Source organism: Vidua chalybeata, chromosome 10, assembly GCF_026979565.1.
Source record: "Vidua chalybeata isolate OUT-0048 chromosome 10, bVidCha1 merged haplotype, whole genome shotgun sequence".
Classification (NCBI taxonomy): domain Eukaryota; kingdom Metazoa; phylum Chordata; class Aves; order Passeriformes; family Viduidae; genus Vidua; species Vidua chalybeata.
Genome location: NC_071539.1, coordinates 8,699,126 through 8,726,973, shown reverse-complemented (window position 1 = coordinate 8,726,973; position 27,848 = coordinate 8,699,126). Strand labels below are relative to the sequence as shown.

The window sequence follows — 27,848 nt, the reverse complement described above, 5'->3', positions numbered from 1 at the left end:
CGAAGCTGCAGGCAGCCGGGCCCATCCAATGAGAGCGCGATCGAGCAAAGGAAACTCGGGTAAAATTCTTATTGCCTTTATTCTGCCCATTGCCTCCCACAGTCCTGCGGCCAGCACACACCCACGCACGCATGCACACACTCACGCACACTCAGGCACGCTGGGAGTCTCTCCCTCGGCTCGGAGGAACCGGGCTGCAGTGAATCCTCAGGGAAAGGTGAGTGAGTCTTTTGGCAGCAATCACAGCGTGTGTCAGGAGCGGGCAGCCGCGCCGGCGGCACCTGCTCCTTCTGCATAAAAGAGGAGGCTGGGGGAGCCGTGGCCCCCGGCGCAGCCCCCGCCCCAGCCCCGCTCTCCGGCCCCTCGGGGGGAGCGCGGCTGCCGTCGGTCCGGGGGCGGAGGGTCCCTGTGCAAACGTGCTGATGGCCTCGCTCTGCAGTCCAGAGCCGGCCAGGAGAACCAAGAGGGTAAGAGATGAGGAGCCGGGCACCTGGTCCCCCTCCCTCCCCTTTCTGCTCCCTCTTATCTTTTTTTAATATATCTTTTTTTTTTTTCTTTTTTCTTTTCTTTTTTTTTTTTTTTTTTGCCTAACTCCCTGCATAGTAAATCGGGTTTGGGTTCTGGCGTGCAAAGCCAAAAAAGGGAGCGAAGCCTTCCCTTCGGACATGTTCCAGTGCAGACCCTTGGGTGGAGGGCTTGCCAGGGCTGGAGAGGAGTGATTGTCTGGGGCTGGTGGCCCCAGCCCTGTCGCTGGCTTGGCCTCCCCCAGCTGCTTCCATGTAGGGAACAGAGTTAGGGAAGGCTTCGGACATGTCTGACAGACTCGGCGGACGGGTCAACAGTCTGTGGCCTCAGGGAGGTGAGGGAAGTGAGGATTGGGGGGAAAACAGGGTGAAAAGAAATCCAAGAAGCAGAACAACTCTTCAAACCGATGAGCACCAAGACAGGGTGGGAAGTGGGATGTGCCATCTCTGTCCCATAATCCATCTTCAATATGAAGATGTGTTGCTGCCTCGCCATTCCAGGACAAGGGATGAAAAGCTGGGCTCCCTCAGCATGAGTGCCTTCGATCCAGGGAAGGGCGTCCTGTCCCATCCCGTCCCAGGCGACCGTCCGAGGCAGAGGAGCGCCATGTGGAGGGGAAAACAGGAAGCTGGGCTGCACCGCAAACTGAACCTTTTTGGCAGGTTCCCTTGGTCCGTTCCAATGCAGAGTCCCCTGTGGTCAAACCTGCACTGGGAGCGTCTGGTTCATCTGCAGCCTCATGTCCTGAATGCTGCTCAGGATCTTCTTCTGGTGCCCTGCTAGTGTCACCCCTATCCTCAGCAGGTCCCTGCAAGGAAAAGGTGACAACTTAGCCCCCAGCTACCAGCAACATCAATGTGTGGCCCTGCCCCACTGGGGCAAGGGACCTATCATTCATTACAGCCCTCTGCCAAACTCCAGTGCTCCTTCTAACACCAGAGCAGACTGGATGCTGAATCCTAAACCTGAAGTCCCTTGGGATTGGATACTGAATCTCCGTCCTTAATTCAGCCCACCAGGACCCAGGTGGGAGGAGATGGCTGTCAGATAGGCAAGGGACAGTGTGCAGCAGCCCCAGTCCCAGTTTTCTCCCTCCTCCCCTCCAAGCAGGGACTTACTCCGCAGTCATCTGTGCCACCAGATCAAAGGAGGCAAAGCCAGCATTGACGAAGTTCTCCTTGTACCGTCCCATTTTGATGGCATCCAGCCAGTCTCCCACGGTGGTGAAGGTGGTGTAATCCGGGACAGTGCGGTCCAAGAGCGGTTGGGAGATGCTAAAGGGCAAGAGAGCCACAGGTCACAAGGAGCAGGGCATGGAGAGGTGTAACTGGAAGCAAGGGATATTTCTTATCCCCGCCCTCCCACAGCTCTGTTCCCAGTTGCTCCAGTGTTCCCTGGAACTGGGCTAAGTGCTGTCTGGAAACAAAGGATGTCACTGACCCAGACTGGACGCTGGCGATGACCTTCAGACTGGCAGCATTGCGGATGAGCTTGTCCAGCGTGTTGACAATCTGTGCAAATTTGGGCCTCAGGTTGCGGTCCCGCACCCAGCAGTCCAGCATCAACTGGTGCAGTGCAGTGGGGCAGTCCATGGGGGGTGGCAGGCGGTAATCCTGCTCCACGGCATTGATCACCTGCAGAAAGATAGGCAGAGGCAGGTTGTGAGCCGCCTGGGCTCCCACAGGCAGCCTACAGCTCCCAGTTCCCTACTCCCCAGAGAGCACTTACATCCTGGTTGGACATGTCCCAGTAAGGTCGCTCCCCGTAGGACATCACTTCCCACATGACAATGCCGTAGCTCCACACGTCGCTGGCTGAAGTGAATTTGCGGTAGGCGATGGCCTCAGGAGCTGTCCATCTGATTGGGATCTTGCCTCCCTGCACAGATACACAGCTCTATGATTTAGTGCATACCTGAGGTGTCTTCCCCCCACCCCCAGATCAGTAGATCCCTTGTGAGTGTCCCGTACCAGGGAGCTGGTGTAGGTGGGGTCAGCTGGGTCATCCTCCAGAAAGCGAGAGAGCCCGAAGTCAGACACTTTGCAGACCAAGTTGCTGTTGACCAGGATGTTGCGGGCAGCCAGATCCCGATGCACGTAGTTCATCTCTGAAAGGTACTTCATGCCAGCGGCGATGCCTCGCATCATTCCCACCAGCTGGATGACTGTGAACTGCCCATCATTCAACTGCCAGAGGAGAGATCAGAGGGGTTTGCAACACCCTGAACAGATAGAGGAAGGATCCCAATGTGCTACCATCACCATCCTCCTCCCTAGAGCCACCCCTCTTCTCCCACTCATGTTGTCTGTGAAGACCTTAACCCTGGGGACACCAGCATGACAATGTAGAGAGATGGAGACGGGCTCAGACCTGCTGCCCGTCATGCACTGCAGCCCCTAGCCCAGGGCAGAATGGGATGGATGCTCACCCGGAGGAAGGAGTCAAGCGCACAGTTCTCCATGAATTCCGTGATGATCATGACGGGGCGGCTCTTGGTCACCACCCCCTCCAGGTGGATGATGTTGGGGTGGTCGAACTGGCCCATGATGCTGGCCTCACTCAGGAAGTCCCGCCGCTGCCGCTCCGTGTAGCCCACCTTCAGTGTCTTGATGGCCACGAAGATCTCGCGGCGGCCAGGCAGCTTCAGGCGCCCACGGCACACCTCACCGAACTCCCCTGTAGTGGAAGGAGAGAGGGCAGCAGCACGATGAGCCATAGGACAGGGTGAGAGGCAGCAGTCTCAGAACGTGCTGTGCCCAGCCCCAGGACTTGCCTGCTCCAATGACCTCCTCAATTTTCACACAGGAGATGTCAATCTCTTTGGCAAATTCCCGGACAGCTTCGTTTGGGTCCTCGTAGGTGAAAGGGTCAATGTACACCTTCATCCCAGGGGTAACTGTAAGGGCAGAAGCCATCACCAGGAGGGACGCAGCAAGGGTGACAGATGTCAAGCCATTTGGCTGGCTGTCAGCCCACCCCCTGTTAGAAAAGGCTGCCCCTTTGCATGGGACAGGAATTACGAGAGGGCAGCCAGAGTCCATTTGGGGGCTCTCACACTCACCATATTGCTGCAGCTTCTCTGTGTACTCAGGGTCGGTGTTGTTGCGCTGCTTCCTGCCCAAAGGAGACGAGAGGAGGTGTTCAGTAACCATCCCTTTCCTGATGGGGCAAAGACATTCACTGCCAACTTCCAAATCGCAGCACAGACAGCCTCTGCAGAGAGCCTTCCCTCCGGCAGCCTGTGTGCAGACCATCCCTCCACCCGAGGTGCGATGGGAGGAGATGGCCTAGTTGTGCTGAGTGCATGGCAGGAGCATGGGCAGAGCCCAGCTCGTGCTGGGGAAGCAGAGGCACAGTCCTCCCACAGGACCTCTGCTCTGGGACCCACGTGTGGCTAGTCCAGTCCTTCACTCTGTGACTGGAGCTGCCAGAGCTCTGCCCACAGGTGAAGGGGAAAGCTCTGTGGCAAACATGAGCAACCCCCAAACCCAGATTTGAAGCCCTCTTCCCTGAAAAGCCAGTACCTGAAGCAGACGATAGCAATCACCACCACCACGATGACGAACACCAGCCCTGCAGTGGCCGAACCCACGATCAAAGGCAGCTCCTGGAAAGTCTTGCTGGTGGAACCTGATGGAAAGAGAGGCAGGAATCGAAGTCAAGCTGGGAAAGGAGCATGCATGGGAGGGCTGGGCGATGGAGGCAGCCCAGTGCTGGCACCTACCGCCCTCCGCAGTTGTCTGGAACTCCGTGGGGAGGCTGTAGCGGCCGTATCCTGCCACAGTGCGTGCCCGGACCTGCACCATGTACCGAGCATTGGCCTTCAGCCCGTCCAGCCGCACCGAGTTCTTCTGGCTGGTCACTGTGTTGGCGATGCCATCGCTCTGGCCTTGCTGTAGGGGAGATGTGGGTGTCACCTCTGTGAAGCCAACCTCCATTTGCTGGCTCCCACATCCCCCAGGTGCCAGGTTTGCAGGGACCTCCTATGCCAAGGTGCTGATGGCCAACTAGAAGGGCTGGAGGAGCCCTACTTTACCTTTTCTGAGTACTTGATCTCGTAGTCTAGAATGATGCCATTGGGTCTCTCTGGGGGAGTCCATGACAGCGTCATGCTGTTCCCGGTGCTACTGTGCAGGTGCATCGTCGGTACGGCAGATGGGGCTAGGAAGGAGGGCAGGGAAGGAATGAGCCACCTGCACCAGGTTTCCCCCTCCACCATCTCACACAGTGTAGGGAATGCTCTGCCTGTGACCTGCTTGGATAATCTTGGTGGAAAGGCATGGAAAAGCTTTGAGACTGGCCTTCCCCAAGTCTCCATAAGCAGGTGTGATCTCAGCACCAAGGGGAGCCTCAGAAATAGCACTGAAGTCATGTTTCACCCCATGCCTAGCTGCAGACTGGTCTGGGGAAGGGCCTTGCCAACCCAGACTGGGGCTCCCTCCCCTCCTCCATTTGCCAGAAGCTCTGTGCTCCACCCCAGCAGCAAGACCCGTGAAATCAGATCAGTGCGCAGTGGCTGGAGATTACCAGCACGCTGGAGCGGGGCCAGAGCGGGAGGAAGGAGGGAATGGCAAAGCACTTGGCTGCCTGCAAAGGCTTGGGCTGGTGCTGAGCCTTCCCAGGCACACAGGAGAGAAATCTCATTTCCTTCCTCCTCCCCTCGCAGCAGGCCAGCATCTCTGGGGTAGGTCTAGAAGATCCAGAGCTCTCTGGAGCATCTGCCAGCCCTAGTCTTCTCCACTTGCATGTGTTCTGATCTCATCTCCTCTAGGGACATGCTTTAAACAGAGAGAAGAGTTTACCCAGGGGATTAGATGCAGGCTCAGAGAGCCAGTTAGGCGGCACCACGAAGGACTGCAGCCTCCCAGGCTGTCAGAAAGAAGTCTCTGCTCTGCTCCACTCTGTGGAGGAGATACAGCCCCTGCTCCCTGGTGGCTCCACTGACCTGCCTGGTTGGTGGTGATGTTGACAGAGGCAAAATGGGGAGGGTAGGGACTCTTGTTGGAGATGCCGTTCACAGCCTGGATCTCGAAAGTGTACTGGGTGTGGGCCATCAGGTTGCTGATGTAGATGCGTCGCTCAGTGAGGCCGAGCTGGCGCGGCACGAACTCCACGTTGTCGTCGCAGCGGGTGCACAGGCGCCGCTCCACGCTGCACTTCTTGCAGATGACGTTGTAGAGCAGGTCATCCCGCCCGCCTGTGTCCTGCGGCTCGCTCCACTCCAGCACCAGCGATGTCTCGTTCACATTGGAGATGACGTTGCGCGGGGCTGAGGGGACACCTGCAGGGAAATGTGAGGGGCAGGAGTGGGTGTCTTCATGTCCAGCTCACCCCTGGCATGGGTGAACACATACCCCCATGCCAGACACAGACCCCCCCATCACCTCCACAGCTTCCCTTGCCTCCCCTCCTTGCCCGGAGCAGGACTCACTGGTGCAGGCGCTGTCTGCGGGGTCCGTGTCTGCCCGGAAAAAGCCGTTTCGACAAGTGCAGACCATTGCTGCTCCAGAGGTGGTCCGGCTGTTGGGAGGGCAGGGGGAGCAGGGACCTTCCCCCTGCTTAGATTTGAAGGTTCCTGGGCCGCATGCTGGAGGAAAGAAAAACAGATCCGAGTTATAAAGTGAACCCAGAAAACACTCACTGCTCCCACCACAGCTGGGCAGACTCTTCCTTGCTGCCCTGCCAATTCTTTGATCAGTGGCTTGAAGACCTCAGGCCTCCTACACGCCTTTCCACTGCCATCAGCCATGCCCAGGGACTCATGGCTTGGAAGAGTGAGAAGAGTGGGCTGCTGGAAGCACCAGATGGCTCAGGCACAGCTCTGCCAGGAAATGCTCCAGTAGCAGGTCTGAGGTAATCTGAGGTGGGAAGAGTTGGTCACCACCAGCAGTATGGGGGTACAAAGCAGGTCCATCCAGAGTGCCATTCCTCAGTTTTGTTTCTTCACTGCCCTTCCCAAGGGTCTTACCATGCTCCCTTCCATGGAGGAAGGCCATGCTGGTTTCCAGGCCTGGCAATCCTCACACTGCCAGGTCTATCCTCTGGGGGAATACAGCTGGGAAGGAAAGAACTCCTCTGCAGCCCTGTCTGCTGCAGCCCCTGTGAGAGGCCTCCACCGCCCCAAATCAGCCACTCAGCCCCAAACCTTCCGCCTCAGGCTCTTGAGCCACTTCTCAGTCCCGGGGCGGCAGCACCTCACGAGGTCGGCTCAAGTGGAGCGCTGAGCAAGATGAAAACATTCCTGCAGGTCCTTGGCTGAAGAGCTGCTTCAGCATCACTGCCACCTCCCTCCTCCGCTTCCGATCAGGGTCCTTCAAGGAGCCACGAGTCCTGGGATACAGCCCGATTGGCACCCCAAGGTGTTTATTTGTAATGAGGGGCACGTGAACGGCTTAACAGCACTTGAGCCGAGGAGCAGAGTGGCCTCGGGAACCTGACCCACACCTCAAAATAGCCCAGTTTATCACATTGCTGCCCAAGGAAGCAAATTCTCTGTTCTGTGTTTGCAGCCGGATGAGGTGAGAGACCCACTGGCGCCGGCTCTGCTTCAGCATCACCCTGTTTGCCACAGCTGGGACAGCATCAGCACTGATGGCCCCAAAGGAGGGCACGTCCTCCTTGCTCCACCACGTTAGGGAAGCTCTGAGGGCATATAACCCTCCCACGCCTGTCACACATCATCCTGAAAACAGGAGGAGGTTTCCTGGTGCTTCACCAGGCTGTGGCAAGTGGAAGTTTCCTGCTATGAGGCATCTCCCGACACCCTCTGTGGAAGTTTTCCGGCTGGTTGCAGCCCCACGTGGGGCGTGGAGTGCTGTGAGTCACACGCTGCCAGGCCGGCCCCGCAGGGGCCTGCACACAGCTCCAGGTGCTGCCCTCGGTCCCTGGTTTGTCCAGGCACCCAGCAGCAGCAACCCCAAGAGAGAAGCCCCGCTCCTGTGCAGTGCTGCTGGCCAGGGGGACATGAGAGCAGCCCTTGCAGAGACAACTGCCTGCTCTCCAGCCCCTCTGCCTGAATGGGTGTCAGGAGCTGCTTCCTGCTCCCAGGGCGCGAGCCTTCCAGCAGTGAGACTCTTTAGTCAAAACAGGACCGACTACATGGCTCAACTAACTCCAGCTCCTTGACCTGAGTTCACCCAGCCTCTGGGCCTTCCCTTTGGACATGGAAGCTTTGCCCGTCCCAACTGTGCAGGCTGGAAGGCAAAGCAGTGCACAGATCTGCTCCTTGGCAAGCAATGGGAAGCCAGCAGGTCCAGGGCTTCTGTCTCCCCAGCCTGAGACAACCAGGCCACCAGAAAATGTGTCTTTATGTGGACAACAGAGGCCCAGAGGTGAGGCAGACGCACCCCGGCTGGAGTCCGGGCGGTTCAGACTGGGTGGATGCAGATTCGCACATAAGGAACCAGATCGTTGAGGAATGAGAGATGACTGAAACCTCTTGGACAGGAACGCTCTGGGCTCAGAAAGCTGCCAAACATGCTTTGATTATGGAGAGGAGCCCAGATCCATCAGGGACAAAAGCCCCTGAACAGGCTTGTTGGAGGGAGCGTGAAGCTGGAGCAACCTGAGCTTGTGTGAAGCTGACAGCCCAAGCATGGCATGGCAGCCAAGGGCAGCCAGGTGCTTGCAGAGGATGCAGGAGGGATGAGGGCACTTGGTCTCCTGCATATGAAGTGCCAGCCGGTGCCCAGTGGGTTATGGGCATGGAGGTGATAGTGGCCTCCCAGACACAGAAGGAAGGGACAGGCAGAGCTGTCCTTCAGCAGCTCTCCGCCACCTCTAAGTAGTGCCCAGTGCAGGTACAAGGGACAAAGGCCTTTTCTTTGCATCCTCATGCCATCCTGGCAGGAGGGGGGTGAGCCATGAACCAGTCCTGTTAAAAAGGGGAAGAGCAGCAGAGGGATCGAGGCCCAGATGCACTCCAGTGTGTAAATTTCCAACACTGCTTAATAAATCAGAGCATAAAGACCTCGGTGGCAGCATGACAGCTCTCAGCCGCCACATTTGAAGGCTGTAACCAAGCTGAAAGCTGATCCCAGGTCCCTGGTGGATAAGCCGCTGTGTCATCTCTTCTCTGCAAGAAACTGCCTGTACAACAACCACTGTCTTGGCCGGCACGCTGCGGAACGAGCCTGGGAGCTCTGGAGTGGGAACGTGACTCCAGCCGGAGCTGGGAAGCCAGGCTCCCCTCTCCCTGCCGAGAGCTTTGCATAAGCACTTTTCCTGCTGAAGTGTCCTCAAATAAAATAACAACTCTGAACCTCTGCACACAGATCACATCTCCTGGTGCTGTGTTGCGGTCACTTCTGGGGAGAACATGACAGTCAGTGACAGCCACAGGATAACAGGTCAGGGAACCGAAGCGGAGCTCCCCGGTCTGAAGAGGAGCCGCTGGTTTGATGGGAGGGAGAGGCAGTCTGGCCTGACAGCAGACATCAGCCACAGAGGGGATTTGTGTGGGGCGTGGGAGGGAGCAGGACAGTAACAGAGCCCTGCTGTAAAGCTGCCCCTGCACCCCCTACGGGGCATCGCACACCCGGCATGGCAAACGCGGCTGTCCGGCTGCTTCTGCCAGCCCCTCCAGGATTTTCATCAGCCACCCACCTCCAGGGCCTGATCCTGTCTCGAAAAGCTGCAGCACAGAGCTGAGGGAAGAGGAGGGTACTACTCCCAAATACAATCCCCACCGTGGTGAATAAAGTTCAAGGAAGGGAGCTGAAAAAAACACTGAAATAAAACCCTTCTGGCAGCAGCAGAGAGCAGTGACTCATCCCGTAGGCAGCCTCCATTATTGCATGGGATGCAGGCAAGCAGCAATGAACCATGCGCAAATCTCCAAAACTCTGGGGTCCCCTCCCCTGGGGAAGGCAGGGATAGCCATGACACATTGGGAAAAACCAGCCCCAAACTACCATGTTTCATGTTTTGACTGCTTCCCATTCACACTACAATATTCCAGCATCCTTCCAGCTATTTCTCTCCCTGTAGGACTGAAGCAGGATGCCTCGCCTGAGCCTAGATAAATTAAACTGATCATATCCCTTTGCCCATCAACCCTGTAATTTCTTTAGAGGCAGCAGTCAGGTTTGTTCGGGACGATCTGTGCTTTATGAACCTGCACAGCTCGCTCCCTTCTCGCTGTCGTAAGTGGCTGCAGATGGAGCAGAGCTGTGGAAGCAGCAGCCTGGCTACAGCCGAGGCGGTAACTCTGTTTTTGAGTCTCTCTTAAAAGGCAGTTATTTAAAAAAAAGTAAAATAATCACCCTTTGGGTGAAAATATTTCACACTAGCGCAGTCCAAAAGTGAATGGAGTAAATCTGAAGGGAGAGAAGGGAAAGAGCCTTTGGGGGTTTGAAGTGCCATCCAAGGAACAGGCAGGAAAACAATTTTTTCTTTTTTTTTTTTTAAGAAATGAAAAAAAAAATTCAATAAGCAAAGCTGCCTCTTGAGTCACAGTGGGTCACAGGCAGGACAGCAGGGGCAGATTTCCTCGACTGTGTTACAAGTAACCCATTGTGGAGCTGCCTGGCTGTAAACCGGCAGCTCTCCCTGCCTTCCCTGCTGCTGCCTTTGATCTGGAATCCCAGGCAATTAATCCCAGGCAGTTTCACTTCCTGGGTTTCATGCAGCAAGCCCATGTTGCAATGCAAAGCTGCAAACAGTTGGCAAGTGCAATGCTTGCTTGGCAATTTTTTTTTTATTTAATTCAGGGTGATGTTTTCATTAGTCACTGATTGCAAGGGAAATTTATTTTTGCAAAAATTCTGATTTTGGCCCCAGCTTGACCAGCACTCACCTACTGATTGTGCCCAAATGTTCAGTGCCTGGTGCCACGAGAAAGAAACATCAAGAAGACTGAGAAATGGGTCTCAGGAAGGTGTAGTGTCATGCTGGACACTATCACCTCCAGTGCTCCTATGGCTTGGGTATCCATGGACTGCACCACACAGACTCAGTTCCCCTCCCAAGTGGTGTGCAGGCTCTGGGTCCTCCAGACCTCCTCTGTGGTCCTCCTCTCAAGCACAGGGGATGTGCAAGGAGGGGGCTCACTGCTCACTCTGGCACAGAAGCATTTCTGTCTTTGTGTGAAGCCAGCAACACAAGGGGTGCAAATCCCAACAAATCCATCACGGAGCATATGTTCAGGAGCATTTTTGGGGAGCCCCTTGACACCAAATCCCCTGAACTGTTTGGATGCCTCCAAACCAAAAGGAGAAGGGATGGGGCTGGGGGAAGAGCTAAACCCCAGGGGCTGCAGGCGTAGGGTACGAGTGCAGTGCACCCCAGCCCATGGAGGCATTCGGGAGCCTTTGCTCCCCTCCCCGGCCAGCAGCTCCTCCTTGTCCTCCAAGAGCTGCCTCTGCAGCTCTGCATGGTAGGGAGTGTGTGGGAAGCGGCACAACCCCCAGAAGGGCCATGTGCTAATTAAATAAAGATAATGAGGCTCAGAATGAGATGCCAAATCAATGCTGTGGCAACTCAAGAGTAGAGAGCCAGGTACCAGCCTGGCGTATCGCCTTACAAAGCATGCCAAAGAAACTGTCTTCAGTCGGGCAGGATGAGCCCTCTGCTCCCGAGGGACTGGGATACAAGCTGCATTGTAACAGGTTTGAATGTGAGCTCTAATCTTGGCTTGGATGGAGATAAAGAGGAGGAGGAGGAGGAGGAGGTCTTCAAAGGCCACTGAAAGTCTGGGAAAAGGGGGAGATTTACAACAGGGCTTATCCCATCTAAGCAGTAACTGGGTATTGTTATTTATTAAAATGCCATCTGGCACGCTGGGAGCACTGCTCGCCTGCATGGTGAAGCCCTGTGAGCTCCCTGGGGCAGGAGCGATGAAACCCCAGCTTTGGGGGGCTGCATCCACACTGCTGCCCATGACACGAGCTTGGAGACTTCTTGGCGGTGCTGGACTGTGGAAATGGGGTAAGGGAACATCCAGCCAAGAGGAGAAAAGGAGCTGCAGCTCCGGCTTCTCCCAGCCCTTCTTCAGCTGTTTCCACTTAAAACACATGATCATATGGCGGAAAATCTGATCCTACAAGCGCAGTGCAACTTTCCCAGAGAAACGTGAGGACACCGCCGCTTCTGCCCAGCGAGAAGGCAGGCTGCCGGATGGAGACGTGCCCATGGCCCAGCGTGGCTTCCCTGCCTGCTGCAGCAGAAGCTGGGGCTTGGTGGGAAATCAAAGGCGCTGGGAAAGCTGCCACATGGGGATCTCTCCAGCCTGGGGATGTGGAGACGGGACCTTGCCCCAGGCTCCTGAGCCTAATCTGAGGAGCTCTGTCCTACCTTGGGATGCCCCCTCTCAGCACATCCCCGGTACTGGCTGGAAACTGTCACCTTGTGCCCAAACCCCCACTCTCTGCTGGGAAAGAGCAAACATTGTGTATAGTCTAAGATCTCCCAGTCCAAGCAAGATGGAAAGCAGCTACCCAGGAGCATGGACCTCGGTGCAGTTTAAAGTGCGGATGGATGCCTGGCACTGGTGTCCACCTGCTCAGGAGGAGCCAGATTGGCTGCTCACAAGACTGATGCAGGGGGCTGTGGCACTGAAGTCAGAGCTGTGCTGGCACTGATGGTGCTGGAGGCTCTGGATCCTCAGCAGAGCTGCGGCCCTGTGGAGACTGACCTCTCCCTAACTAGCCACAGCAGCATGCCTGTCAGCTACACTGCTCCCAAAGCCAATGGGGAGGCCAGCCTGGCCTGAGCCCCACGTCACAGGCCATCCCAAATCACACGGCTCCTGCCAAGAGCAAAGGGCCGGCGCCAAGCATCCCGTCATCGGCGAGCACAAGGCATCCAGTGCTGGGGGCCCCACCAGCATCCCACTCCCTGTACGATGCCAGCAGCCAAGGGGAACAGCAACCTTTCTGCCCCAAACCCCAGCCACCCCAGGGCAGGGTCCTCTCTGCCAGAGACAGCTCACAAGAAAAAAAAAATCACCCCAAGGGAATGCAATATTCATCCAGACAGATTTTTCCTTACCAACACACCCGAACTGGGGTTAAACAGCAACACCAAAGTTATCGTGGGAAAGCATGCAGGACCCACACAGAGCTATCCTGCTGCTAGGGTGGCTCTCCATCGCCAACATCTCCATGTGCAGGATATGTTTCTTTCCCTTCCAGCAAGAACAAGGAGCTTCAGATCCCCTGCTGATCCCTACCATCCCTGCTGCAAGCTTTTAGCACTTGTAGGGGAGCATGCATCAGCATGGCTTCTCCCACAGGGGAGCCCTGCTCACCACCAGGGCTTCTGAACAGGCCTCCGCACAAGCAGCATGAAATCACACTTGCCAAGAACAATCACTTGCCCCAGCCACAAGCACTGCAGGAGGGAGAGAGAGAAGATGCTGGATATGGCAGCAGCGATAAGATAGAGATTTTGGTAATGCTCAAGGGCTTAAATGTGCTGGATCCCTGCTGAGGACCATGCCTTGAGCTGCAGCTCCATGCAAGGAGATGCATTCCACAGAGGGTAGCATTGGTGGTTGCTCACCAGTGTGTCCCAGCAGACACTGCACGAGTCCAGACCACAAAGGTTTTAAAGGCTTTGGAGTCAAACGGCAGACCAGTCCTCTGAGATATCACCCTGCTCCCTCATCAGAGAAAAGCCTCCAAAACCAGACCGAGCTCAACGCAAAACCACCTCCTTCACATCAATGCACCCATGGGGACAAAAGCCATGATCACCTTGCCATGCACATACCTTGGCACTGGGTATCCTTCATGGTGGGCTCATATCCAGCAGCACATGTACATGCTCCCACGGGTACCATCCACTCGCCGTCACCGTTGCAGTACAGCTTTAGGGGCACAGACACCTCCACTGCGTTGGGGATGCAGGTGCCCGGTGCGATGACCAGGGAAGTGGGCTCGGCCCCCGTTAAAGTCTCCGGGAAGATAGCAAAGCCAGCAATGGTGTTGGAGCACTTCTTGTAGAAAGCCCGGACGGAGATGAGGGACATGCAGGCTCCCAGATCTTGGAAGGCAAGGTAAAAACCATTCTTGGAGAGAGGGCCAAAGCTGCGCACCTTGGTGTTCACACGGCCAGACTCCAGCTTGGAGAAGCTCTCATCTGGGGCAATTGTATCCACTTTGATATAGGGGTTCTCCATCCAGAAAGGGCTGTTTGCAGAGGCAGAATCCGTATCCGACTCATAATAGAAGAGGTTGAAGGTCTCTTTGCAGGAGCCAGGGATGTTGGGGATGCTGTTGCAGTCCCGTACAGTGAACTTCAGCTCCACATAGACGCGCTGGACATCCTGGCGCTGGATGAATTTGGTACGAAGCCAGTTGTTCTGGTTGGCCTCCCGTACGTTGCACACCTGGTACGTGCGGATAGGGTTCATGGCCTCGTCATAACCACTGACTTCTTCCCACTGTGATTGAGAGGAAAAGGGTTAGATCCCCAGCCAAGGACATCAGTGCCGCAGACACATTGTGAATGGCACAGGGTGTGGGGGGAACAGGCAACAGTCAACAGGGAAGAGCAGCAGCTACACCTTCACCCGTCACAACCCTCCTGGTCATCAAATTGACTGAGAACAACCCAGGCCAGGGACCATGACACTCCCACTCCACTGGCACGGAGTCAAGAGGAGATGGTTTCACAAGGTGAGGATATGCACAGGAGTAAAGGAGAAAGATGCAGCCAGCTTCACAAAGGCACTGGTAAGCAATCATGATTCCCATGGGGCCTGGGCCAGCTCTGCCCTTGATTCTCATGGGGCTGGGGCCAGGGCCAGCTCTGCCCTTTGGAGGTCAGGACCAGGGCTGGTTCCAAACTTACCCCTGTCTCCGGATGAGTTGTCCATGCCAACTCAGAGGTCACCCACTTTGTGTCCATCAGGGTCTCTGGAGAGAAAGGAAGGAGAGAAAGAATTAATTTGAGATGAAGGCCAAGATTAGAGGGGAAAAAAAACAGGAGGAGTGGGGGAGAGGAGAGCTGAGCCTGACATTTCTGTGGAAAACAGCAACTTGGGGGGTGAGACGTGGTGGGAGGAGGGGGGAGCGGTGCAGACAGACTCCAGATTTTTCTTCTCTTGTCAAGAGAACAGGAAGAGCGAGGCGTCCCTGGAGAGCTGTGCTGGAGGAGGCAAGCGGCAGGACGAGGAGCTGGCCAGGTGGCAAGGGGGAGATGGGGACAAGCTGCCATCCCCAGCCACTAGCACAGCCAAACGTGTCCCCCAGGCAGTGCAGGGGTGCCAAAGGAGGAAGACAGGGCACCCCTGTCTGCACCCTCCCCCTCTGCTTTGGCAGGGTGCGTATTTCATGTGGCTGGGGTTGAAAGGGCCTGTTCCCATGACAGGGTGGTGCGGGCCAGGCAGGTTTATCCAGAGGAGGAGGGACTGGCAGGCTGCTCTCCCAGAGACGCCCCACATCACTCATTTTACAAGAGGGGAGAAGAATTTGACCGTCTGGCCAACATTCCTGGAGCAGACTACAAGACAAACCACCCCGGCAGCATTCCCCAAACAGCCCCAGCCCCAGCCTTGGGGGAGCGAGACGCTTGTCTGGGAAGAGCTGCAATTGCAGGCAGCTGTCGCTAATCCCAGGCAGAGCCGCGTGGCTCCGCGCGAGCACCACGCGCAAAAACCAGGAGTGAAACACAAGGATGAGGACACACTGACGTGCTCAGGGGCCAATGGCCCCTCTGTGAACTGCTGGCCCTGTGAGCTCTCCTCCAGGGATGGCCCTTAGGCTGTTTGGAAGGGAGCAGGCACCCCAGCACCCTTGGGTCCTCTGGACCTTCTTTTGCCTAGAGGGGGTTTGGTGGAAAGGGGGTGCAAATGCCTGGAGACCCTGGTGTGCTCAGGAGGGGCTCTACTGCCTGCTCCAAGCAGGACCCAGGACCAGGGCCAAAACATGTCCCTGATGAGGGCATCCCCCTCCCCAGCCACAAGTATGGCCCCATCCAAAACCGCGTGCAGCTCCCCAAGGGCTGCCCATCCATCCATGCACTTCTCAGCCCACCCGGGCTCAAGACGAAGGGCAGGGAGCCATGGCTCTCCTAGACCCAGCAGCAGGCTGGGAACTGCTCACTCTCGCCGGCTGGGGCACAAGGATGTGCCAGGGCAGCTCAGTTGTGCCAGCACCATGGCTCAGCCCAACAGCAAGAGGCAGTTTCAGCTTCTTTCCTTCAACCCCAGGAAAACCCCAGGCTGACCTAGGCAGGGAGGAAGTGTGGAGGAGGAAGGAAGCATTCACGCATCGCAGGGTTTCGGATGAAGCCCAACTGGAGGTAAACACCTTCTTCCCGCTCCCACCCCAGCAAGACCCGCCAGCAGCTCCCAGGCCAGCACCCACAGGCAGGCTAGGAGCACAGGCTGTGGGTGCCACCGCAGCAGAGATAAACAAGCACGTTTGGGGACACGTGGGCGCTCTGACCTGCCTTGTGGCTTGCCAGGTTCCCAGCTGGGCCAGTGAGCTTGCTTCTCACCCAGGCTGTTGGCCCAGAGCAAACACAAACACCCTCCATTGTGGCCTGGTGGCACTAGCAGTGGGCATGGCACTGAGGACAGAGGGAAGAAAACCTTTCGTGGTGCTAGCTCCCCATTGGTAGAGGTGCAGCAGGGCAGCATCTACGTCAGACTCTGGCACAGAGATGGTTACTGGGCAGGGGTTATTTGCTGTTTCTCAAGAACACAAACTATGGGCATCTGGCAAAAACAGAGGGAGAGAAGGAAGAGGCCTTCTGTCAAGCAGGTAATGCAGGAGGGGCAAGACACAGGATGGGCAGAATGGGTCTGTGCACCCATAAGGCAGCCTCTACTCGGTCCCAAGGCACTACCTGCCCAGAGGACACAGCAAGCCGCCATCTCTTTCCCTTCCCATTTCCCACACCATCAGGGAACCCTGGCAGGATCCCAAGTGCAGCTCTGCATGACCACAAGACCACTGGAGATGCTGCTGTGCTTCCCAGACCCTTGCACGCGGTGGCTGCCAGGGCGGGTGGGCAGTGCCAGATGATGGGGGAGCAGGTTCCAGAAGGGGGCTGCCCACACCTCTGCGAGGGACAGGCCCGGCGCTGGCTGCCCTAATAAGGGCACAGTGGTGCTGAGGGTGCAGACACGCCGTGCTGGCGGTGAGCAGAGCCAAGCGTGTGCTCAGTGCTCACAGTGCGGGGCTGCCAACTCCCAGTGCACAGACTCTGTGGGTCCAGCCAGTGCAGGGCCCTGCTGCTGGCAGGGCCAGCTGGGGGGTGTTTCTGCGGGAGAAGCAGGGAAGGGATGCCCTGTGTTCTCAGGGCTGGGGCTGCTGATGGATGAACGGCTGTGGCAGTGAGTCAGGCTGGGGAGATGGGGATCTGGGTGGCAGGGTGTGCCCGCAAATAGAGTGACACAAGGATGCTGTGGCAAGCCACAGCATAGCAAGGACTGACCAGACCATGGTGGGTGTTTGCTTCCCAAACCTGTCCAGGGAATGTGGGAACTCTCCTGCACAGCAGCAGGCCCCATTAGGAAGCCCTTGCCATGGCAGTTGTCCCCGCTGGCAGCATCCTTCCCCTTGAGTGTCAGCTGTGGGCAGAACCTCAGCTTGGACAGGAGGTTTGCTGCCTGCATCCTAATTTGGCAGCATCTGCCATCTGACCAGCAGAGGAGAGAAAAAATTGACAGAGCCAAGTCGGCTGTTGGTGTGAGAGCCACGTAAACCACACAGAGAGAGTGGAGAGGGGAAATAATAATAATAAAAAATAATTCACTGAGCAACTCAGCTAAAGCAAACAGGCTGAGTGAGCACAAAGGGCAGAGGGGGTTTCCTGCAGCCATGGGAGTGACCCAGGTGCGGTCAGTGGAGCCTCCCAGACCCTTGCAACCTGCCATTGTGAAGGTCATAGGTGGAAGGCCCTATGGGCTTCTGTGCTGCGTGGTCCAGGGGCTGGTGGCACATGCTGAGCTGAGTTGCAGTAGCTGCTCAGCCTTTAAAGGTGCTGCAGAGCTCTCACCATGTCCTGGCCCTGAACCTGGACCTCTCCCAAAAACTCTGGGGCACACCAAGCACTGGCCCCCCATGAAAGGGCATGTGAGAGTGTCCAGGATTGGGGAGCCCAAGCATAGGGCTTCAGTGATTCAGCATCAAGCAGCTGCTCTCTTCCTCTGGCCCATGGTGCCAGAGGGGGGTTGAGAGGTGTCACTGGTGATTTCCCGGCGCGGTTCAGGTTTGCAGGTGCTGAGGAGGGACGTGAACGGCGTCAGGGCTGGCTGAACAGTGAGTCAAAGCCACTTCAATCCCGCACACCACAGCAAGAGCCTGGTCCCATTAGTCAACGGGAAATTGGCTCCCAATTTTGCCAGCTTGGGGAAGTCACCCTAAGGCTTGCTTTATCATTGTCTGCAGTGCTGGGAGTTGTCCTCTCCTTACCTTCAGCTGGGCAAAATCAAGGCATGGAGCAGGAGCCTCACTATGCTCAGCAAGTGCAGCTGGCCAGGCTTGAGTCCACATAGAAGCAGAAGTTCCATGGCAGAATGGGATTCCAGGACAGGGAAAGATTCTTACTCCTTGGACAGGGCTGTGAGCATCATTCTGGCTGCCTCCTCCCTGTCCTGCATGTCTCCTCCCAAGCACACCCTGAGCTGCAGAGATGAGCAGTCCCCTACCAGCAGCCCTCCCATCACCTCCACAGAGTCCCAGCAGTTCACTAGGTGTTTGAAGCCCTGGCAAGGACCCATCTGGAGCCGGGGACCTCTTTCTCCCGGTGCTGAGGCTCAGGAATGCAGCATGCATGGTCTGAGGCCAGCGAAAACGTTTGAACTCCCCCCTTAAGAGGCCCAGAGAGCCCGTCTCGCGCTGTTGAGCGGCAGACGCGCGCAGCAGCGATGGCTGAGCCAGAAAAGGGGGGGAAATATCAAAATTCTTTCAAGATGAAGCCACTGGGGAAAACTCACTCGTCTCCACCAATAAGCTCCACTTTGAACGCTCTCCCCTTTGAATATGTGGACTGATGGCTTTTATCAGGATACACTGGCAATAGAGGATGCCAGCTCTTTGGAGAGGAGGAGATGAGGAGAAGGCAGCTCATGCAAGTCCAGTGCATCCTGGAAGAAGGCAAGGGAGAAGAGTTAGTAAAGACACCCACGCAGCCTTGCTGCAAACAGAGGAACCTGTTCTGCAACGTGCCCATGCTCTCTGTGAGCTATGCACACCATGGCACCATGTCTGCAGGAGCTCAACACGGGGCAAGCGGCCCGGACCAGCCTTATGTGGCCACTTGCCCCACACTGAGTTCCTGCAGACACTATCAACGGCTGGGCCACTTGCCCCAAGACATGGCTTGGATTCCACCATGGTGGCTGCTAACGGTGGCACTAGGTGCCTCTTCCCCTCACTGCCATGTTTTTCTCCTCTGGAAGGAAAGCTAGCTTGTTTAGAGATGCAGTTTTAATCTTGGAGACTGCCTGCTATTCAAAAAGCCACCAAAAGGGGCATCTCTGCATATTTTAATTTCTTTCTCAGTTTTGAAGATAATTACACCAGGAGTGAGTGGCCTTGTGTGCTCCCCATTCAAGCACCTATCGGTACAATTAATCCCAGCACTGTTCTGAGCAGCGGCACAAAGGGCCTTTGGTGTAAGGTCCTTTATCTGGGAACAAAGAGCTGCCTGTGGGAGAGAACCTGAGGTTGCACTTTTCCCGCTGACAAGCGTTCCGTACACAAAAGCTGAGCCACAGGAGCGCCCTGTGAGCGCATCAGGTCTGGGAGACCCTGCAACATGTTTTCTTGAAGCATGTGGCTCACCCAGATCCCTCCTCCTCCTCCTCCAGGAGGTTTCTTCCCCCTCTGACCCCAGCTAAACCCTGTAGCCATCCTCCTCCCAGGCAGGGGATGTCCCTGCTCCAAGGCTAGGGGACTCCACATGCTGCCTGCATTTAGGAAGCTCTCCCATCCCGCTCAGCCCACGTGCTCCAGGGATGGAGCACACCACAGACAGCAGCTCTGGAGCACAGGAGGTGGCGTGCTGGGAGGTTTCGGCACTTGGCAGCCCCTTGTGCTGGAGCTGCACTGCAGGGAGGAGAGGCTCTTGCTGATGCAGTCAAGAGCCAGGAGAGCAGGGAGGAAGGCTGCAGCCAGCGTGGGAGGCATCAGGCAGGGAATCAGCAGGCACCCTTGGTGGTCAGGGGGTACCCATGGTGGAGGTGCCAGGCATGGGGTTTGTGAGCCTGGGGAAGGTTCTGGCAGGCACTATTTGCTAGTTCTCTCTGCAGGGATGGGGTTGGCAGCACTGCCAGCATGCCATACAACTCACATGCCCTCATCCTCCCTCAGGAATCCCATCTCTTCCGGGGACCCCCCGCACACCTGTCTACCCTAGTGCCCAGCGCAAGGCCAGGGGGCTGTGCTGGTCCCACCCTTGCCCTCCCCGACTGTCAGGCCGGGCAGGCCAGGCAGTGCGGTTCAGCCCAAGGGAAGGGCTGGAGCACTCCCTATCACCGCCCACGCTGGGAACCTGTCCTTATGACAAGCAGGGCGCCTGCTGCTCCCCAGTGCCGAGGGGGAAGACGCGAGGCTGCCATGGGAGCTGGTCCCCCACCCCATCCCTCTCCAGGGGGGCACAGGGGCTCTGACCGCACATGCCCACCAACGTCCACTTGTCCCAGGTCCAAGGCAAGCCAGCGACTTGTCAATGAAGTGGGAACAAAGGGAAGAGAGGAGGGGAAGAAAGAAAAAAAGGGGCCTGTATCACAGCTGTGGCCCTTCATGCCAAGGGCGTTTGGCCCATCATCAAAGGGGATCAGATTTGCTGAGGCAAATGATGACACATCCACTTCAAGCGGGGCAGGTTCTGCCTGCTGCTGGAGGCGAGCCACCAGAGTGAAGAAGTACTGTGGGCACTTAATAATAGACTCATTATTTCTGCATTATGGCAGGGCCCAGAGGCCCAAACTGAGATTAAGGCCCCTCTGCACACACAGGGCACATGCACACACTAAGCCAGGCAGTCCCTGTCCGGAGAGCCCAGCCAGGTGTGGGCAGCACTGCCAGTCCTGATCATTCATCACTGCCAGTTCCAGCCCTGCCAGAACCATGGTAAGCTCACAGCAGAGCCCAAAACTCCAATTCCAACGATGCTCCAAGGATGCATCCTTCATTTCCCAATCCCACACCTACACTGGGGTATTAACCTCAAGCCAGGAGATGATCCCATGGCTCTGAGCCACTGGCCTACTGCATCTCTCTCACAGTCCTCCCCATCCGATACCAATGTCCTGCACCTTCTGCATTGGCCAGATCCAGATCCCAGATGACTGGGAGCTGCCTGGGTGGAGGGAGACAGGAATGCTCCCTCCATCCTGCCCTGTCGCAACCCACCATCCGCTAACTGGCTGAAGAGGGTTTTCCGGCCACGTGCTCCTCACCAGGAGCTGTTTCCTGATGGCTGCAAGACAGACTGAAGCATGTGAGAGAGGACAGGTGCCAGCTCTGCAAAAGGCAGATCAAGTGGCAGAGGCTGGGATGCAGGGAGGGATGGGTGCTCCTTTCTGCCTGGTCACGCACTGGATGAAGGCGGGAAGGGCAGATTTCTGCCGTTTTATGAGCAGAGCCATGGCAAGCTGGGCTCTAGCACTCACCAGCATCATACTGTGTGCACCCCCTTCTAAAGCACAGCACCTGGAGCCTCGGACTTTTGCAGGACAGCAGCTTCCGCCCTCCAGCTGCACGCCAAGGACACGTGCAGCCCACTGCCCAAAGCCTGCCAGGTCCCGCTGCCAGGCCCTGGTCCTGCAGAAAGGCTGTACCGACACTGGGAAAGCATGGGAGCCAGCTGCCTGAGCCCAGCCCTGCACTGCAATTACTGTTCTATTAATACCACGGGGATTTCGGATGTCAGAGCCCATTGTGCTACGCCAGGGTCAGCTTGGCCAAGGAAGAGCTGCCATCCCTGCCCACGTGGTGGATGTGCCCCGGTACTTGCTGCTTCAGCTTGTCCAGGGGGAAAAGATGGTTTTGCTGTGCCAGGCTGTGTGCAAAGGGGAACGGACAGATCCCACAGACAGCCTCTCATCCTTGCCTGCTGCCAGACTGCCCACTTGGGACAGGAATGTCCCTGCCTGGCACAGGGGAAAAGGGGCTGCCCGCTGCAGCTCTCTGCCATACGGACAATGTGACCAGCTGTGTCAGGCAGGCAGGAGCTCTAGGGCCAGCAGGCAGGACAGATTTATAGGTCGCCGTCCCCAGCAGGAATGGCCATGCCGCCGTCCTCTGCTGCCACAGAAATAACTCATCTGATCAGGAGATGCCAGACCTGTTCGAGCCATAAATGCCATTGACTAGGACATAGGCAGCAAATCAGCCTGCAAAGCCACCCTTGTTTCCAGGACATGTTATGATGGGGACACTCCTGCCACCTCTCTCTGTGACCCCACTGCCCTGTGGCCATGGTTTCATGGGGCAGGTGTCCCCACAGGGCCACCAAGCTGAGCTGGGCTGGTACAGGTGGATGAAGAAGCCCCGAAGTCCCCCAGGGGACGGAAGGAAAGGCAGTCGGTACTGCAGACCTGCCTCCGCAGGGCAACTGTTTGCGTCAGGCTGAGATCCAAAAGGCCCCTCTCTCCCTCCAGCTCCATTTTTTTCCAGGTTGTACTTTTGGAAACTGCCCAGAGAAAGAGTAATGATATTTAAAAGAAGAAAAACAACCACCCCTTCCCCAAAAAAGGTTACTCTGTGCACATCCAAAGGCTCGCCCCACAGACGGGTAGCTTGGCTGCCAAGCTCCATCCCATCCCGGCAGTGCAGAGTGGGAGTTTCTGCCAAGATCTCCCTCCTCTCTACTGCCTGGGGCAGTTACCCAAATCTCTGCGCTGCTCTCTGCTCACTTCCTCAGCTCTCCGAGAGCACCAAGCCCATCTGGAACTGCTTAAACCCAAATACTGCCCCCCCCTCCCTCCTCCACCTCCCCCACCCCCAAAGTCAGATTCTTCCAAAGTTAAAACAAGCACAGAGTCAGGAGGGGGTGCCGGGCCGGGCTGACTCGCTCCTTCATTTCGGTTTAATTTCTGGGGAACTAGAATAAATCTGTTCCTGGCGATCGTTCAAGCCCTGCACATTTTTCTCATTAATAAAAAAAGGCCTTGGATAGCACGCCGCGTGTGCGTGCCCCCTGTCCCTGCGGGGTCCCCTTGCACCCCAGCCCTTGCTGGGCAGGCACCGAGCACTCGAGAGATGCAGGACTGGGTGCAGGGGACATGGGGACAGCAGTGTCCCTTCCCTGGGACAGGGATGGATTTCGGCAGCCCTCTGCAACAGCCACACCTCACAGAGGAACAGGGAGGCTCAAATCCCCCCGCAGCTGCTGCTGGGCAGGAGAATCCTGGGGGAGGGCTCCCCTGGTAGGGGACATCCCTGCTGCCCACCCCTGCGGCACTGCAGCCCCCGCAGGGCCCCCGGGCATTCCTGGGGAGGGGGCTGAGAAACAGGTGTTTGTCAACAGCTTCTGCCACATGCATGAGAAACGCCAGGCCCCGCAGTGCAGCAGGGCTTAGCAATGGGCAAAAATAAAATAAAGAGAGCCCCCCAGCAAAATCCTCCCCCTTGTCCCAGCCTGGGACCCTCAGCCAGCACACACTGGCACATGCATGGAGAGCGGCCATGGGGCCGGTGCTTGGCCCTGCCGTGCTCCAGCCTCTTCTCAAGATGGCTCCCGTTCCTCTTCAGCAGGGCGGCCATGCGAACACAGCACTGGGCTTGCTACCTCCCAACTCAGGAAGCACAGGCTGGAGGGCTGAGCTGTGCTGAGGAAAAAGTGGGCACCGGGGCAGGGAATGCAACCCCCCTGGGGGTGGTGGCACTGTGGGAAAGGGACATGGCCCTGCAGAAAGGGGACGTTGCCCCACTCTCAAGCTCAGCTCCATGACTCCTCTGTGGCGATGCTGAGGGTGGGTGATAAGGGTCCCCAAGCGCAGGAGGATGAGGCTTTACCAACAGTGCCAAGCCTGTCCCTTTACAGGCAGGATGCCCACCTGCCTTCCCTACAAAATGGCTCCCACTTGAGGCTCAGCTCTGCGAGGGAACAGCCCATGCCCTACTGCCAGCACTGCCCAGCCAGAGCACAGGGCTGGGTTTGGAGCAACAACAAAAATGCAATAAAAAAACCAAAACATGACTTCAAATGGGACGGTCCCAGTCGGGTGGGAGTGTCACTGCAACAGGCTGCCTGGCCTTCAAAATGGCAGCCCATCCCCTGGGGCATCGGGCTCTGCCTGGCTCTGCAAGGAGATTCCTGCCCATGGAGGGGCACCACCATCCCCTAAATGCTTCATGGGAACATGCTGGACCCAGAAACAACAGCAGCTCATTATGGTTTCAACCACTGAGAGGCTTGTGGCAACGGCAACCACCAGCTCCACCGCAGCCCTTGGGTAGAGTCCCCCTTTCCCAGGGCTCTCCTCCAGGGGAGGCTGACACCCACCCTGTGGTCTGCACCAGCTGGGAATGGGGATTCCGACCCCGGGGCCACCCCAGCACCCTTCCCCCAGCGCGGCTCCCAGGCGGAGACGCTTAATCCCGACAAACCAGTTTGACTCAGCACAACAGGAACAGCTACAATTTTAAAAACATGCAAGTCTGTGATTCAGATTGCTGGGGCTGTTTTAATTAAACGCCAAGCTCCTCTGCTCCAGTGGCAGCAGCAAACGGCTCACGGAAAGAAAATGCAACAAACTGGTTTCCCCAAATATCTCTTGCAGTAAGTCATCATAACAAAACAAGGAGTTTCGGTTCATTCCTTAAAAACCAGAGGCCGCTATTCCCAATTGCAAGGGCTGGGCAGGAATGGCCTGGCAGCCACAGCCTCGCTGTACACTGAGGGAGAAATGTGGGGCTGTAAACGGACCCTGGTGCTCCAAGTTTTCCCTCTCCCCAGCTCTCCGCATGCTCCGCCTGACACAAAGGAAAGCCCTTCTCCTCCCCTCCTCGGGAGCACGGAGGGGAAGGCTTCCTTGAGCGCAGCTTTTACCGAGGAGCAGGAGATTTAATGAATCCAGCGAGTGTTGCAGAGCCCCACAATCCACTTTCCCTCACAGCCCTACCCCAAGCACCCATAAAACAGCAGGGCCAACTTCACCCATTGCCCCACCAAGAAACATGCAATTTCTGTGAAAAGTAATTAAACAGAAAGCAAATCTCTCTGCCAAGAAAATACCTGGCAGTTCCAGCAAAGGGGTCAATTAAGCAGGGGTTTGCCGGTGCAGAGAGGATCGTGGTCAATCTGTGTGACACCCAGCTGGGGTCTGGGAGGTGTCACTGGGCAGAGCTGGTGAAGAAAATCCCCCCTAGAAATCTTGCTGCGTTGCGGGGTTTGGCTATTTCACTAGAGCCCAAATCTGCTCAGTACTACGTGCAGCAAACTACAGTGCTTCTGCATGGGAGTTCATGGGGAAGCACGTGGGAAACGCCAAGTTTAAATGGAGTCCTGAATCCAGAGAGGCTGCTCAGGACAGGAACAGCCTGGGAGAGTGGCTCCTTGGGAGAGCAGGTCCCTGTCCCAGTCTACCCGCACCCCCAGGGCGACAGGCAGATCCAGTCTGTGGCTGTCCATGCTCCCTTGGGCCAGGGTGTTTTGAAGCCTGGGGTTTTAGCCCTGGATGGTCGGCAAGGGCCTGGAAAGCAGCACATTCCCCATGCTGTTCCATGTCCACTCCCCACAGGGCCTCTGTTCCCACAGCCCCGCTGGGACAAACTTCTCGGCTCAAACCCCTGTGCTGGAGAAAGGATCCGCTGTTGCCCCTGGATAGAGCATTCCTTCTGCAGCCGGCCCGGGGACTGCTGAACCGGAGAAGAAAAACACATTGTGACTTCAAACAGACCCAGCGCACTTAGAGGATCTGGAGAGAAACCATTTTCTCCTCGGCAGCACAAAGCCCTCACTGAGCTGCTGCCGAGCGCGGCTTTTCTCCTCCACCCCCGTGGGGCCTTGTAAAGAAACCCAACTCCCCGCCATCCCCTTGGGAATGGGGAGCGCCATCCAGCCCCAAAGCCCCCTGCCCTTCCAGCCCGGCACCAGCCGCAAGCCCAGCCTTTTGCACCTCGGAGGGGACGGTAAAGTGGCCGGGTCTGGGGACTGCTCGCCGCTGTTGTCTGCAGGACGTGCGTACAGATTTATGGCCACGCCAGATTTATGATCAGCACTAAAATATCCAAACAAACGTGCACATGAGATTTACAGTAACCTCTGGAACGCGCCATCCCCGTCAGGAAGCAGCGGTGAGCGTGGACAGAAATGCCAAACGTAGTGAAGAGCAGGAGCTCGCTGACCCTGATGAGAGCAGCAGCTTCCCTAAGCTGCAGAGGCAGAAGCCTCTCCAGGCCAGCTGCAACTTTCCCTCCAGCTTAAACAAGAGCAAAGGGAAAAAAATAACTAAAAAAAGAGGAAAAAAAAAAAAAAAAAAAAGGAAAAAAAAAAAAAAAAGAAAAGAAAGAGAAAATCCCACGAGGAATCTGGGCCAGCCCGAAAACTGTGAAAACTGCTGGGCAGCTGCCAGCCAGCCCTGAAGTGGTCCCACTGGACTGGCATCCAGCTGGGCCCTGACCTCTCAGACGGTGTCTTCAGCCCCTGACCCCTCCACACATTCGGGAAGCTGAAAAAACCCGGTGACTCCTCAGCAGGGCCTGTTTATTTTCTCTCCATCCGACTCTTCGCACTGCTCCATCCCCGGAGGCAGTGGGGGAGAGGCTGGGGCTCCCGTCTCCCCGGAGGCTGGAGGGACTGTCCCCACATGATACACACGGCTGCTGCCAGCGCCCACGCCAGCTATCCTTCCCAAATTCCTAAACCGCTGATGGGAAGCAGGTTGCGAGAGGCTACCTGCAAGCGTGGGGGCTACCCGCAAGCGTGGGGCCCCGCCGGGCTCCCTGCCCACAACTTCATTCCCCGGCACCTCGCCAGAAGGCAGGGATCCCCGGGCGGGTGCTCGGGAGCCTCCATCCCGCGAGGGCTGAATGCCGGTGGCTTCTCCCTTCCCCTCCTGCCGCGGGGCTCTCGCATAGCCGGGAGCTCACGGACCCCGCAGGCCCACAGCTCTGATTCCTACAGCGTACAAAGGACGAGGGTTTTACTTTTTTTTCCTTTCAAAGAAAAAACGAAAAAAATCGCACGGAGGAAGGATGAAAAGGAACGCGGACAACAAGCACCCCCCAAACTTTCTACAAAGCCCAAAGCTAGAGGAAAGACGTCCCCCAACCACCGCAGCGGGGGAGGGCTCCTGCCCACGGCCACCCCCGGCGCCGCGGCCCGAACCTCGCAACGCGGGGCGACGGCAGCGGGAGCCCGAAGCACGACACCGCCTCCGAGCAGCCCCCGCCGCCCCCTGCCCGGGCGGGGGCACCAACAGCTCCGCTCCGACCGGGGGATCTCCCTTCCCTTCCGTCCCTTCCTCGCCAGCCCCCTCCCGCCGCTCCGGCAGCGGGTTCGGTTACCGGACACCGGAACGCCGCCGCCCCAGCACTCCGGCTGGAGCCTCGCACACTTTGTGCCGAGACAATAACCCGTCCGGGCCCTCTTCTCCTCCTGCTCTCCGGTGCGACCCGGCTTGCCCGCTCGGGAGTCCCCGGTACCCAGCGGGGACAAAAGCCTCCTTCCTCGCTCAAAGCTGCGGGTGCAACGGCGCTGCCCCGCGGACCTGGGTTCACTCTCCGAGGGGGAGAGAATTACTCCCCGTTCTATTCTCAACTCCATCGGAGTTCGGGGGTGGGCGAGCCGCGGAGCGCAGACCCGGTTGGGGGTAGATGCGGCACGCGCGGCCACTCGCCCCGGAGGTCCCACGCTGGAGCCTCGGGGGTTAAGGCAGCGGGCGCGGCGAGCCCTGCCGGGGAAGCGATGGAGCCGGACACGGCACACGGACACTCCTTCCGCGGCCCCACCAGTTCTGGCACGCCACGAGCTTCCACTGAAAGAAATATTAATTTTCCAGCCCTCTCGGTCGTGGCGAAAAGCCTCGAAACGTGAACCGAGTATCCAAAGAGGCGCCGCTCCCTGCCAGCAGCCGCCGGCCGCGGATGCCGCGGCTCTGCCGCGCCGGGCTCGGTTCCACGGGGCGTTGACTCTGAAACCTACTGAGGGCGGCTAAGCGCTGGGAGCGGGGCTGCGGCGGCGAGCTCTCCGCAGGTACAACCGGGCATCCGCGGCGCGACGACGAGTCGCACTGAGCCACGACGGGCCTGGGACATCCCGGAGAATGCGTGCACCCGTCAGCGGTCGCCCGGGCCCCGGTGCAGCGGACGCGCACGCCCGCCCGGTACTCACCCTCCAGAGCGCGGCGGCCACCGGGGAGCAGCAGGAGCAGCAGAAGGGGGAGCAGCGGCGGCGGCGGCGGGGGGGCCCCCGGG

General features: G+C 57.4%; 1 protein-coding gene across 2 annotated transcripts; it reads right to left on the bottom strand.

Annotated features, from left to right (window-relative positions):
* Positions 1-60: 60 nt before the first annotated feature.
* EPHB3 (EPH receptor B3) lies at positions 61-27,848 on the bottom strand. Of its 2 annotated transcripts, none has more exons than XM_053951607.1 (16): positions 27,766-27,848; positions 14,320-14,384; positions 13,237-13,909; positions 5,957-6,112; positions 5,471-5,806; positions 4,562-4,686; positions 4,250-4,418; positions 4,050-4,155; positions 3,587-3,684; positions 3,299-3,421; positions 2,954-3,201; positions 2,496-2,711; positions 2,254-2,403; positions 1,966-2,159; positions 1,644-1,799; positions 61-1,333 (listed from the first exon to the last, which is right to left on the bottom strand). In XM_053951607.1, exons 2-16 carry the CDS (start codon positions 14,374-14,376, stop codon positions 1,225-1,227), a joined length of 2,916 nt encoding a protein of 971 aa, XP_053807582.1. In that variant the 5' UTR covers positions 14,377-14,384; positions 27,766-27,848; the 3' UTR covers positions 61-1,224. The 2 variants fall into 2 exon arrangements, with proteins under 2 accessions (XP_053807582.1, XP_053807583.1); XM_053951608.1 differs by having other exon boundaries at positions 3,587-3,639.